Genomic DNA, 14,732 nt, shown 5'->3' with positions numbered 1-14,732 from the left:
ACCTTGACTTTGTCCTTTGGCCATTTTGCCACAACTTTGGAAGTATGCTTGGGGTCATTGTCCATTTGGAACCAAGCTTTAACTTCTTGACTGATGTCTTGAGATGTTGCTTCAATATATCCACATAATTTTCCTACCTCATGATGCCATCTATTTTGTGAAGTGCACCAGTCCCTCCTGCAGCAAAGCACCCCCACAACGTGATGCTGCCACCCCGTGCTTCACGGATGGGATGGTGTTCTTCGGCTTGAAAGTCTCCCAATTTTTCCTCCAAACGTAACGATGGTCATTATGACCAAACAGTTCTATTTTTGTTTCTTCAGACCAGAGGACATTTCTCCAAAAAGTACGATATTTGACCCCATCTGCAGTTGCAAACCGTAATCTGTCTTTTTTATGGTGGTTTTGGAGCAGTGGCTTCTTCCTTGCTGAGCGGCCTTTCATGTTATGTCGATATAGGACTTGTTTCACTGTGGATATAGATACTTTTGTACCCGTTTCCTCCAGCATCTTCACAAGGTCCTTTGCTGTTGTTCTGGGATTGATTTGCACTTTTCACACCAAAGTACGTTCATCTCTAGGAGACAGAACACGTCAATCTCGGGTGGTTTGATGGCTGCCTGGTCCCATGGTGTTTATACTTGCATACTATTGTTTGTACAGATGAACATGGACCTTCAGGCATTTGGAAATTGCTCCCAAGGATGAACCAGACTTGTGGAGGTCTACAATTTTTTTCTGAGGTCTTGGCTGATTTCTTTTGATTTTCCCATGATGTCAAGCAAAGAGGCACTGAGTTTGAAGGTAGGCCTTGAAATACATCCACAGGTACACCTCCAATTGACTCAAATTATGTCAATTAGCCTATCAGAAACTTATAAAGCCATGACATAATTTTCTGGAATAAACTTCTGACCCACTGGAATTGTGATACAGTGAATTATAAGTGAAATAATCTGTCTGTAAACAATTGTTGGAAAAATTAATTGTGTCATGCACAAAGTAGATGTCCTAACCGACTTGCTAAAACTAAGAAATTTGTGGAGTGGTTGAAAAGAGTTTAATGACTCCAACCTAAGTGTATGTAAACTTCCGACTTCAACTATGTGAGATGAGTAATGCAAAATATGCAAACATTGTTAAAGTGGCCAGTGATTTCAAGTCTATATAAATAGGCAGCAGCCTCTAATGTACTAGTCTGGTGGCCTTGAGATAGAACCTGTTTTTCAGTCTCTCGGTCCCAGAATCGAGAGCCCTGCGATTGCGGATGGTGCAGTTGCCGTACCAGGTGGTGATACAGCTCAACAGGATGCTCTCAATTGTGCATCTGTAAAAGTTTAGGAGGGTTTTAGGTGCCAAGACAAATTTCTTCAGCCTCCTGAGGGTTGAAGAGGTGCTGTTGCGCCACCTTCACCAGACTGTCTGTGTGGGTGAACCATTTCAGTTTTTCAGTGGTGTGTATGCCGAGGAACTTGAACCTTTCCACCTTCTCCACTGCGGTCCTGTCGATGTGGATAGGAGGGTGCTCCTTCTGCTGTTTTCTGAAGTCCACGATCATCTCTTCTGTTTTCTTGACGTTGAGTGAGGTTATTTTCCTGGCACCACACTCCCAGAGCCCTCACCTCCCAGTAGGCTGTCTCGTCATTGTTGGTAATCAAGCCTACTACTGTTGTATCATCTGCAAACTTGATGAATGAGCACTTCATGATGACAGAAGTGAGCGCCACAGGGCGATAGTCATTTAGTTCAGTTAACTTAGCTTTCTTGGGTACAGGAACAATTTTGGCCATCTTGAAGCATGTTGGGACAGCAGACTGGGATAGGGAGAAATCTAATGTGTCCGTAAACACATCAGCCAGCTGGTCTGCACATGCGGCTAGAGATGCCGTCTGGGCCAGCAGCCTTGTGAGGGTTAACACGCTTAAATGTCTTACGTCAGCCACGGAGAAGGAGAGCCCACAAATTCTTATTTACAATGACAGCCTACTCTGGCCAAACCCGGACGACGCTGGGACAATTGTGCGCTGCCCTATGGGACTCCCAATCACGGCCGAATGTGATACAGCCTGGATTCGAACCAGGTACTATAGTAACACCTTTTGCGTTGAGATGCAGTGCCTTAGACCGCTAAGGTACCGTGTACCTCAAGCTCTAAACCCTCTAAACCCTCAGAGGTAGTAGTAATCACACCTGTGGAAAGAAGGGCATTCTTCTTACCAAACCACATGACCTTTGTTTTAGAGGTGTTCAGAACAAGGTTAAGGGTAGAGAAAGCTTGTTGGACTAAGAAAGCTTTGTTGTAGAGCATTTAACACATAATCCGGGGAGGGGTCAGCTGAGTATAAGACTATATCATCTGCATATAAATGGATGAGAGCGCTTCCTACTACCTGAGCTATGTTGTTGATGTAAATTGAGAAGAGCGTGGGGCCTACGATCGAGCCTTGGGGTACTCCCTTGGTGACAGGCAGTGGCTGAGACAACAGATCTTCTGGCTTTATACACGGCACTCTTTAAGTTTGCAGTGACACATCCATAACCTGAGCGGAAACCTGATTGCATACCCGAGAGAATACTGTAGACATCACAAAAGCCAGTCAGTTGATTATTGACAAGTTTTTCTAACATTTTGATAAACAGGGCAAAATAGAAATAGGCCTATAAAAGTATCAGTTTGATCTCCACCTTTAAATAAAGGACAAACTGTGGCTGCCTTCCAAGCAATGGGAACCTCCCCAGAAAGGAGAGACCGGTTGAAAAGGTTGGAGATAGGGGCAGCAACCTTAAAAAAGAAAGGGGAGCTCCTTTAGCACCTCGGACTCAGTGACTGCCTGTGGGACATGGGAAAAAGAGGGAGAAGCATCGGGGATATTCGCATTAGAAGGGACGGGAGATGAGGAAATGTTGGACGGGGAAGGAGGCATGGCCGAGTCAAATAGGAATCCTGACTTAATGATCCTGACTTAATGATCATTAACATTAAGGGGCATAGGTAGCTGTGAGGAAGAGGGTTTATTCCCCAGGTCTTTAACCGTTTTCCAGAATTTCTTGGGGTTAGACCCACAGAGAGAGAACTGCTCCTTAAAGTAATGAACTTTGACCTCTGAAAAGCCTGAGTGCACTTATTTTAAACTGAACGATAGCCAGTCAGCCTGAGTATGCGTGTGCCAAGCCTGTCGCCAAATGCACGGTCGAACTAGGGGCTGAACCTGTTTTTAATATTAATTTTCTTTATGGGGTGTATGTTTGTTAACAATACCACTGAAAATATCAAAAAATAAGGTTGATGCATCTTCAACAGAGGGGATCAAGCTGATTCTAAACCATTTTACAGAGGTCAGTTCATGAAGGAAGGCTTGCTCATTAAAGTTCTTTAGCAAGTGTCTATGACGAATCAGGACAGGTCGTTTCACTAAATAGCCAACAGTGATCACTAATTACAGAAAACACCAGACTAATGCCTATCAGGATTATTTGTGAGGATAACATTGAGGAGCGTAGCATTTTCTGGGTGTTTGGAGACATACCTTGTGGGATTGGTAATAATCTGAGAAATATTTAGTGAGTCCCATTGCTTTAGGACTTGGTCAGGTGGTTTAAGCATGTCCCAGTTTAGGTCACCTAGCAGAAAAATGCAGACTTAGTGTAAGGGGCCAGTAGAGAGATTAGGGCAGGTAGGGTACAGGCCGGTGCTGATGGAGGACAATAGCACCCAGCAACAGTAAACCAAGAGCTATTTGAAAGTTGAATGCTTAAAACCAGCAAATCAAATTGTTTGGGGACAGACAAGGTGGAGAGAACCGAGCACTGAAGGTGATCCTTGGTAAAGATTGCCACTCCCCCACCTTTGGAAGATCTGTCTTGCCGCAAAAGGTTATAACCAGAAAGGTTAACATCAGTATTCAAACACTCTACCTTAACCACGTCTCTGTACCAGTCAAAAGTTTGGACACACCTACTCATTCCAGCGTTTTTCTTTATTTTTACTATTTTCTACATTGTAGAAAGAATAGTGACGAGATCAAAACTAGTCACCTGGGGGGGGGGTACGATATTTGTGCGTCTAACTTTCACACATCGTTATTCACGATTCCTTCAGGATTATCTACATTAATGTATTAGTGTTAAGAGACATATTGTATTCTTATTTACAATAAAAGTAACTCCAAAATGACACATTATTTGCCATTAATTTCTATTGGCCACAAAATAATCTAAAACACAACCAAAACAAACAGTAAATAAATCTAACAAAGTTTTATTTTCACAATCTTGATGTGATCATTGTGTGCAAGGAATATGGTACCAAATACTAAACTGTACAACCTTATTCTAAAAATGAGAAGAAAAAAAAGTTTTATCCATCTACACACAATGCCCCACTGGGGGCAAGAAATTTGAATTATTTTGCTCCCAAGAAAAAAGTGTGCCATTGAAAGGAGTGATTACTGGGGTAGCTGTAAATGTAAAAGTTGACCAACGGAATGGGAAGATTCCCGTTGTTTGTAATGCTCATTTTTTTGGTGCGATGCAGACAAGGTGGCAAGAGTGGTGAAACAGAAGAGTCATTATCTGTTCTTTTGAGTTTTGATGTTGAGTCTTTGAGCGACATAGTGATGTTAGAATATAAGTTATCCTGTAGGCGCTTTTGTGCCGAATACATTACGTTGTTACAGGTGTCAAGCTTATGGGCATGTGGCTGCAGTGTGTAAGAGGGAAGTTCGTACAGTAGGTGTGAGAAGTGTGCAGAAGGGCATGAGACAAAGGAATGTGTAGCATTAGGGAAAGTAGTGGTATGTGTCAATTGTAGGGGTGCACATGGGGCTTGGGATCAGAAATGCCCCGTGCAAGAGAGGCAGATTGAGGTTTCCAGGGTTAGAGTAGTGCAGAAGTTGTAATATGCTGAGGCAGTGAAGAAAGTAGAGGAAGATGGGTCAAGGAGGAGGGATCCTGAGAGGAGTGGTGTGAGTCGTAGATCTGTACCAGTAGAGGGATAGGCCAACAAGTGATATGTTTCAGTAAGAATGGATTTTTAACAATGGTTATCAACTGTACTGCAGGGATGGAATGTAAGTCGCAGGAAAAATTGAGGTTGTGGTGGCAGCTGCAGAGGTATTTGTGAGTGCGAGACTTGACATCAGAAGAGTTACAGGGTGTGTTTAGTGGTGGTGTCCCATCCTTTCAGGTTGTTGGCCTAAGGTAGGACTAAATAGATTTAAATAGTGGAGTAGGGTGATGTTAATATTTTTGTGAGTGTAGTGTCAGGGTATTTTTTAATTGTTTAAAGCAAAGTATAAGGGAATTGCACTCCAGTCTAGTAGGTGGCGGTAATTCAACTTATTGGATGCCAACCGCCGTTAAACCTCATCGAAGAAGAAATATCAGCGGGTACGTTGATATTTTGGCAACCTTTGCATTTCGACGCCAACCTATAACATTTCTCTATGTAAAAGGAAGTGAACAGTGACTAAGAACAATTTCCACGCTAGCGTTTACTGTTGTGATTATTTTAACTACACAGCATCATATACTTACGCCATGTAGTCTTTAATTCGCGTTGGAGATAGGACTCGGTTGATAGACGTTATATAGGTAACGCAAACTGCTAACAATGGCTGACTGTATGGTTTTTCACACTCAAATAGCCTCCATCATGGAGGTTCTAGCGAATGCAGCAGTGGCAGAGATTTGTAAACTCGTAGACGACGACTATGCAGTGTTTCGTTTGGAAATGTCTGAAAGCCAGAAACAAAACAGGGCATTGCGGAGGAAATTACAGATTCAGGAACTGAAGGTGACACGGGAGCGCGCAGACAGGACAATACGAGAGCGCGTCCTCGACAGTCGTCCCAGTAGTGTCAAGATCCTCGACCAATTCAGAGGAATGGGAAGAGGTACTTCTCGCAAAAAGCGGAGACTGCGCGGCCTGTCGCTGTTTATAAATGCTGTAGCTCAAAATTCGGTCTTGGTCAGATTTAGGATAGTATGCAATATTTCCGCTGAATACTTAGCTAACTTGCGCAAAGACAAGTCATATTCAAACCAGATTTCCTATTTACTCAATGAAAACAATGATGCATGAAACATAACACATCAATGAATAGATAGTATATCAATAAGTTATGAGAAGTGTTACCATGTATCCTTGCCAATTCTAGACAGTGTTTAAACTGTCAATTGTGTGAATATACTGTTGAGTATTGACAGTAGCTAATCTAACCACCTCTTCTCCCCAATCACTCTCTCAGGTGGCAGACATCTCACTGGAGGCCACAGGAGCTTTGTGAAGCCAGCGGGACACAATACATGGAGAGATGACCAACCAATCACTGTTCATGAGGGGAGTGGAACCTCAACCCAGCATTTTATCATGATAGAGGTTAGTTTAATAGTGTTGCATTACAAATTACAGTTACTTTGTAAATCAAATGTGTCCCGTTTGTTTCAGAAAGGCTCCCCTCAGCTATTCACTTCAGCTATGTGCCTTAGGGGAACTTGAGAGACTTCCCTACAACATTATCCAATACGCCATGGTTCCTTGTTTTGTAGATTGAGAATTTGCTTGAAATGTGTGTGTGTGTGTATATATATATATATATATATATAAATATAAATAAGTGTGTGTTTCCAAGGTAATGTACTTACCATATGCCGGTTTTCAATGTATCTGATGACCAAGAAGAAGCATAAAGCCAAAACGTTAATCATTAAATGTTTAGCTATTTTTTTTTGTACTGGCTGGCAATGTTCAGTAAAAAAGGTCCAGCGTAATCTAATATAAAGGTTTTTATCGTCCTGTGAGTCCAACTTGAGCAGGCATGCTAACAGGGTTGCTGAGTTGTAGTTCAAATGAGATTTTAATAACGTATTCTTATTTCTTGAGTGTTAAATATTTAGATAAAAAGGCATCTTAATACACAAATACGAATATAATTGTACCTTCAAAAAGTATTCACAGCTCTTGACTTTTTCCACATTTTGTTATGTTACTGCCTGAATTGAACACGTATTCAATTTAAATGTTGTCACTGATCTCCACACAATACCTCATAATGTCAACGTGGAATTTTGTTTGTAGAACAATTTAGAAATGAATACAAAATGAAAATCTGAAATGTATTGAGTCACATTTTCAACCCCTTTGTTATGGCAAGCCGAAAGTTTAGGACTACAAATCTGCTTAACAAATCGCATAATATGTTGCTTGGACTTATTCTGTGTTCAATAAGAGGTTAACATGATTTTTGAATAACTAGCCCATTTCTATACCCCACACATACAGATAATTGTAAGGTCCCTCAATCGAGCAGTGAATTTCAAGCAGATATTCAACCACAAAGACCAGGTAGGTTTTTCCATGCCTCGCAAAGAAGGGCACCTTTGAGCATGGTGAAGTAATTAATTAGGCTATAGATGGTGTATCAATGCACCCAGTCACTACAAAGATACAGGCATCCTTCCTAACTCAGTTGCCGGAGAGGAATGAAATTACTTAGGGATTTCACCATCAGGCCAATGGTGATTTTAAAACTGTTACAGAGTTTAATGGCTGTGATAGGAGAAATCTGGGGATGGATCAACATCATTGTAGTTAGTCCACAATACTAACGTAAATGACTGAGTGAAAATAAGAAAGCCTATACAGAATAAAAATAACAAAAACATGCATCCTGTTTGCAATAAGGCACTTCGGAAAGTATTCAGACCTTGACCTTTTCCACATTTTGTTAGGTTACAGCCTTATTCTAAAATTGATTAAATTGTTTTTCCCCCCTCAGTCTACACACAATACCCCATAATGACAAAGCAAAAACAGACATTTTTGCTCATTTATAAAATTTCAACTGATATGTAAATGTGTTAAGTATTCAGACCCTTTTCTCAGTACTTTGTTGAAGCACCTTTGGCAGCGATGACAGCTGTGAGTCTTCTCGTGTATGACGCTACAAGCTTGGCACACCTGTATTTGAGGAGTTTCTCCCATTCCTCTCTTTAGATCCTCTCAAGCTCTGTCAGGTTGGATGGGAACATTGCTGCACAGCTATTTTCAGGTCTCTCCAGAGATATTCGAACGGGTTCTGGCTGGGCCACTCAAGGATATTGAGACTTGTCCCGAAGCTACTCCTGTTTTGTCTTGGCTGTGTGCTTAGGGTTGTTGTCATGTTGGTAGGTAAACCTTCGCCCTAGTCGGAGGTCCTAAGCACTCTGGAGCAGGTTTTCATCAAGGATCTCTCTGTACTTTGCTCCGTTCATCTTTCCCTAGATCCTAACTGGTCTCCCAGTCCCTGCCGCTGAAAAACATCCCCACAGCAAGATGCTGCCATCACCATGCTTCACCATAAGGATGGTGCCAGGTTTCCTCTCGAAGTGACGCTTGGCATTCAGGCCAACAAGTTTAATCTTGGTTTCATCTGACCAGAGAATCTTGTTTCTCATGGTCTGAGAGTCGTTAGGTGCCTTTTGTCAAACCCCAAGTGGGCCTCCCTGACCAAGGCCCTTCTCCTCCAATTGCTCAGTTTTGCCCAGGCGGCCAACTCTTGGTGGTTCCAAACTTCTTCCATTTAAGAATGATCGGGCCACTGTGTTCTTGGGGACCTTCAATGCTGCAGAAATGTTTTGGTACCCTTCCCCAGATCTGTGCCTCGACACAATCCTGTCTCCGAGCTCTACGGACAATTCCTTCAACTTCATTGCTTGATGTTTGCTCTGACATGCACTGTCAACTGTGGGACCTTATATAGACAGGTGTGTGCCTTTCCAAATCATGTACAATCAATTGTATTTACTACAGGTGCACTCCAATCAAGTTATAGAAACATCAAGGATGATCATTGGAAACAGGATGCACCTGAACTCAATTTCGAGTCTCAAAGCAACAAGTCTGAATACGTATGTAAATATGGTATCTATAAAAACCTGTTCTCACTTTGTCATTATAGGGTATTGTGTGTAGATTGATGAAAAATGATTTTTTTTTTTAAAATACGGCTGTAATGTAACGAAATGTGGAAAAAGTGAAGGGGTCGAAATACTTTCCGAAGGCACTGTAAATATGCAAAAAAATGTGGCAAAGAAATTAAAGCTTTCAATTCAGGACATAAAGTTATGTTTGGGGCAAACCCTACACATCACTGAGTGCCGTTCATATTTTCAAGCATGGTGGTGGCTGCATCATGTTTTGGGTATGCTTGTCATCGGCAAAGACTAGGGAGTTTTTTAGGATAAAAGGTAACGGTATAGAGCTAAGCACAGGCAAAAACCTAGCGAAAAATCTGTTTCAGTCTGCATTCCAACAGACAATGGGAGACAAATTCAGCTTTCAGCAGGACAATAACCTAAAACACAAACCAATATACATTGGAGTTGCTTAGCAAGATGACATTGAATGTTCCTAAGTGGCCGAGTTACTGTTTTGACTTAAATTGGCTTGAAAATCTATGGCAAGAATTGAAAATGGCTGTCTAGAAAGGATCAACAACCAACTGGACAGCTTGAAGAATTTAAAAAAGAATAATGTGCAAATATTGTACAATCAATCCAGGTGTGCAAAGCTCTAATAGACTTACCCAGAAAGACTCACAGCTGTAACAGCTGACAAAGGTGATTCTAACATGTATTGTTTCATGGGTGTGAATACTTTTGTATATGAGATTTCTGTATTTCATTTTCAATAAATTTGCTAACATTTAAAAAAATATGTTTTCACTTTGTCATTATGGAGTATTGTGTTTTCAGTGGCTTGCAAAAGTATTGACCTCCCTTGGCATTTTTCCTATTTTGTTTCCTTACAACCTGGAATTAAAGTGGATTTTGGGGGGGGTTGTATCATTTGATTAACACAACAACACTTAAGATGCAAAATAGTTTTTATTGTTTAACAAATAAAGAAATAAGACACGTGTGCATTACTATTCACCCCCACCCCCAAAGCTGCAAGTCTCTTGGGGTATGTCTCTATAAGCTTGGCAGATCTAGCCACTGGGATCTTTGCCCATTCTTCAAGGAAAGACTGCTCCAGCTCCTTCAAGTTGGATGGGTTCTGCTGGTGTACAGCAATCTTTAAATCATCCCACAGATTATCAATTGGATTGAGGTCTGGGTTTGACTAGGCCATTCCAAGACATGGAAATGTTTCCCCTTAAACCACTTGAGTGTTGCTTTAGTGTAACAGTCTTGCTTCCGTCACTTCCTCGCCCCAACCTGGGCTCGAACCAGGGACCCTCTGAACACAACAGCAGCCACCCTTGAAGCATCGTTACCCATTGCGCTACAAAAGCCACGTGCTTGCAGAGCAAGGGAAACAACTACTTCAAGGTCTGGGTAAGTGACTTCACATCGGTTACACTCACCCCCCTTTTGACCTCATCCTTTTCCGCAGCAACCAGTGATCCGGGTCAACAGCATCAATGTAACAGTATTGCTTCCGTCCCTCTCGCCCCTACCTGGGCTCGAACCAGGGACCCTCTGCACACAGACAAGTCACCCTCGAAGCATCGTTACCTATCGTGCCACTAAAGTTGCAGCCCTTGCAGAGCAAGGGAAACAACTACTTCAAGGTCTCGGAGCAAGTGACGTCACCGATTGAAACGCTATTAGCGCACACCACCGCTAACCATTTCACATCGGGTACATTAGCAGCATGCTTAGGTTCATTGTCCTGCTGGAAGGTGAACCTCTGTCCCAGTCTCAAATCTCTGCAAGACTGTAACAGGTTTCCCTCAAGAATGTACCTGTATTTAGCACCACCCATAATTTCTTCAATTCTGACCAGTTTACCAGTCCCTGCCGATGGAAAAACATCCCCACAGCATGATGCGGCTACCACCATGCTTCACTGTAGGGATGGTATTCTCGGGGTGATGAAAGGTGTTGGGTTTGCGCCATAGTGTTTTCCTTGATGGCCAAAAAGCTACATTTTAGTCTCATCTGACCAGAGTACCTTCTTCCATATGTTATGAGAGTCTCCCACATGCTTTTTGGCAAACATCAAACATGTTTGCTTATTTTTTTCTTTAAGCAATGGCTTTTTTCTGGCCACTCTTCCATAAAGCTCGGCTCTGTGGAGAGTACGGCTTAAAGTGGTCCTATGGACAGATACTCCAATCTCCGCTGTGGAGTTTTGCAGCTCCTTCAGGGTTATCTTTGGTCTCTTTGTTGCCTCTCTGATTAATGCCCTCCTTGCCTGGTCTGTGAGTTTTGGTGGGCGGCCCCCTCTTGGCAGGTTTGTTGTGCCATATTCTTTCCATTTTTTAATAATGGATTTAATGGTGCTCCTTGAGATTTTTTTTGTAACCCAACCCTGATCTGTACTTCTCCACAACTTTGTCCCTGACCTGTTTGGAGAGCTCTTTGGTCTTCATGGTGCCACTTGCTTAGTGGTGTTGCAGACTCTGGGGCCTTTCAGAACAGGTTTATATATATACACTGAGATCATGTGACACTTAAATAAAGTCCACCTATGTGCAATCTAACTAATTATGTGACTTCTAAAGGTAATTGGTTGCACCAGATCTTATTTAGGGGCTTCATAGCAAAGGGGGTGAATACATATGCACGCACCACAAATTTTTTTTTTGAAACAAGGTATTTTTTTTCATTTCACTTCACCAATTTGGACAATTTTGTGTATGTCCATTACATCAAATCCAAATCTATTTAAATTACAGGTTTTAATGCAACAAAATAGGAGAAACGCCAAGGGGGATGAATCCTTTTCAAGGCACTGTAGTTGGGTGAGAAAAACAATCGATTTAATACATTTTGAATTCAGGCTGTAACACAACAAAATGTGGAATAAGTCAAGGGGTATAAATACTTTCTGAAGGCACTGTATATCTTATTTTTTCACCACATTTCCATGAATTTGATATGCGTGAAGCCTATTAAAAACACGTACCTCTTGTGTCAGTCTGCAGAGGCTGCAGGTCCTGGGGTCAAGCAGGAGAGGTCCGAAGGAGGGGAGGACCCACGGCACAGCAGAGACATCCAGACTGGATCAGCGACTGGAGTGGCGCCCCCTGTAGCCACGGCGGAACCCAACACCACCCCAGTGCAGCCTAGGACCCAATGCAGCATCACGGAGGTCAGTGGAACGCCGAACGCCGCCCTCAAGTCAGAGACGGACACCAAGACTTTAACGGGGCTGGGACAACTGGGCTGTCCTCCTGCTCCCCGCTCAGAGAATTTACTGTACGGTAGCCCGAGGATGGTTCTATCCCATCAGGACTCAGGTGACTCGTTACAGGCTGGCAATGATCCGTCTTGTTCATACGCTACAGAGATACCTTGTGACATGCCTGTGGGCTTAGATACACAGACTAATCCAATGAGAGGGGAAATGAACCTGTACAGTAGTAGTGTATACTCTGAAGGGCGCCTAGAAAAGAAAGAGGTTATAGTGGTAGATGAGGTGAAAGTGGAGGGTGATGCACCTCTGACATGGAATGTAGACGAGACTCACTTAAGAGAAGGACACTCACTAGGCAACACCAGTGACTTCTTAGACTACAATGTGGTGACCCACTCCCCTTTACTCACTTTCAGGGATCGTGACCCAGTGTCCACGTCGATGGCACTTTCTGATTCACACGGTCGCGTCCTTTTCGATCAGGTATTGAACTCAAACAAAAGGAATAGAGCTAAGGGTCAGGGAGGGGGAGCCATATCAGGCAATAGTAAAGAGAAACGGTTCCTCTGCATGTTCTGTAACAAAGCCTTCAGCTGCCCCCAGAAGGTGGAGATTCACCAGAGGGTCCACACAGGGGAGAAACCCTTCAGCTGTACCCAGTGTCGCATGCGCTTCGCCCAGGCTTGCACCCTGAAGAGGCACCAAAGGGTCCACACGGGGGAGAAACCCTACAGCTGTACCCAGTGTCACATGCGCTTTGCCCAGGCTGGTAACCTGAAGATGCACCTGAAGGTCCACACGGGAGAAAGGTCTTCTGACATTTAGATAAAATCCTGCATTAAAGACTGATGAATTGTCATTGTTGTCAGCATAAAATATCCACAGATGCATTTGCAATACTGAGTAACATATTTCAGTGTTGAATATTCCTGGGTAGAATATTTCATCCAGATGTGTGATATATAAGCCTAAAAAGTCTGTTACATGTTGTGTTTATACTGTGTAAGCTATACGTTGGTCACAAATGCCTATTTCATGTCTTCCATTCAACTTAATTTTTTCCACAAGAAAATGAATTCAATTTATCAAATTCATTCAGTTTTTTGTTGAGACGTGTGGTTTACACATGGTGTATTTAACACTTGTTTCTGTTTAATAAACACAAAATGGGACTTTTCATGCTAAGACTTTCATTGAGACTTTTAGTATACATCACATCTGATCTCACCCTATTCTTTATAAACACAATGTTTTATAACCAATATACACTTACTAAATATACCTAAGAGTTGCCCCATAACATGAAGTAAAATGTTAATGTTTCAAACATGCATACTGCCTCCAGCTCACACTGCAAGTGGTGTGTGATGCACTGAATGGCGAATGGGAAGTGCGCTTCAATTACCAGTTGAGAATTAAAAACAGTATCTCTATGTAATAGTGACCAAAATCGCTTTTAACAGTTGTGTTTTCCCACTAATTGCATTACGGAAAGAAAATTCGCACACTACCTTGTGCACATTGCTGTGCTTATGTGAAGAAATAGTTGTTTACCAACATTTTAAGCTAAACGTTCTGATCTGTTGCATCAGCCTCATTGCTTTAAAAAAAATGTTGATGTAGCCGAGGCCTACTGGTTGATTGATCTTTCGTCCCACAACTGTCCCAGAGTCTGTTAGGAATAGGCTATTTCTTTCTCGCACAAAACTACAAGCTGACCAATAGAATAGGTACTCTTTTCTACTATTGGGGATAGTAGATTGACATAGGCTAGTGATAATGCTGTTTGACCTTTCTTCAGGCAACAAGAAGAGTATCAATGTGGACAGTTATTCTAACATCTTCAATGTGTGCATCGGAATTTGGTGAGGATACACTTCTATTGAGCTGAATGACAAATGTCAATGTGATTTCTGTCATTCTGAGCACCGTGGGTGGACGCCTAATCAGGTTATGAACCTAATGCATATGGGTCCGGTACATTTCTCAAATGTCAGATAAATAAATGCTTCCAGTTAAATGTCCGGTATCACCTGTCACTTCCAGGAGGAGGGTCAAGAGGTGCTGCTGATGAAGGAGGAGGGGTGAGAGGAGAGTCTGGGGAACTCTGAGGGGACTATGACCATGGAGGACAACCAGACTACATCTCCTCCTGAACTTAAGAGGAACCAGCTGAGCAGCACATGAACACACAGTCTCACTGAGGTGTGCCAAATTGTAAAGTAGAGTCTGAATAGTATTAGGTCAGAGCCCGAATCCACACAAAAACGTGAGCGCTGACCTGCATCAGTTTTGCCTTTTAGATCATAATGAATAAGATTATATGGACAGATCCTAGATCTGGGAGAAATACTGTACATATAACCTACATACAGTAATAGATCTTCAATGGGAATAGTGATGCACCTGGCTATTGTGTTGTTCCACCAATTAGGTGGCTTTTGAGTAGTGTAACTTGGCGTAAAAAATAAAGAACACATATTCAATTTAATAAAAAAAACACTTTTTCCCCATCTAAAAAAATAAAGCCTATTAAGTACCAAATAAAGTAACAGGGTTGACCATAACAGGGTTTAGCAATTCATCTTAAATCAGTCATGAATCC

General features: G+C 42.2%; 1 protein-coding gene across 4 annotated transcripts; it reads left to right on the top strand.

Moving 5' to 3' along the window:
* The first annotated feature begins 5,368 nt into the window (after nucleotides 1-5,368).
* Nucleotides 5,369-13,304, top strand: LOC135506885 (gastrula zinc finger protein 5-1-like). 4 transcript variants are annotated; one of them, XM_064926305.1, is made up of 4 exons: nucleotides 5,398-5,894; nucleotides 6,249-6,379; nucleotides 7,283-7,345; nucleotides 11,909-13,304. In XM_064926305.1, exons 1-4 carry the CDS (start codon nucleotides 5,612-5,614, stop codon nucleotides 12,950-12,952), a joined length of 1,521 nt encoding a protein of 506 aa, XP_064782377.1. In that variant the 5' UTR covers nucleotides 5,398-5,611; the 3' UTR covers nucleotides 12,953-13,304. The 4 variants fall into 4 exon arrangements, 3 of the variants coding, with proteins under 3 accessions (XP_064782377.1, XP_064782378.1, XP_064782379.1); XR_010450569.1 differs by lacking the exons at nucleotides 5,398-5,894; nucleotides 11,909-13,304 and adding an exon at nucleotides 5,369-5,388 and having other exon boundaries at nucleotides 6,449-9,826; XM_064926306.1 differs by lacking the exon at nucleotides 7,283-7,345.
* The last annotated feature ends 1,428 nt before the right edge of the window (nucleotides 13,305-14,732 follow it).

This window comes from Oncorhynchus masou, chromosome 20, assembly GCF_036934945.1.
Source record: "Oncorhynchus masou masou isolate Uvic2021 chromosome 20, UVic_Omas_1.1, whole genome shotgun sequence".
Classification (NCBI taxonomy): domain Eukaryota; kingdom Metazoa; phylum Chordata; class Actinopteri; order Salmoniformes; family Salmonidae; genus Oncorhynchus; species Oncorhynchus masou.
Note: the sequence above shows the minus strand (reverse complement) of the source record. Positions and strands in the feature narration are given on the sequence as shown.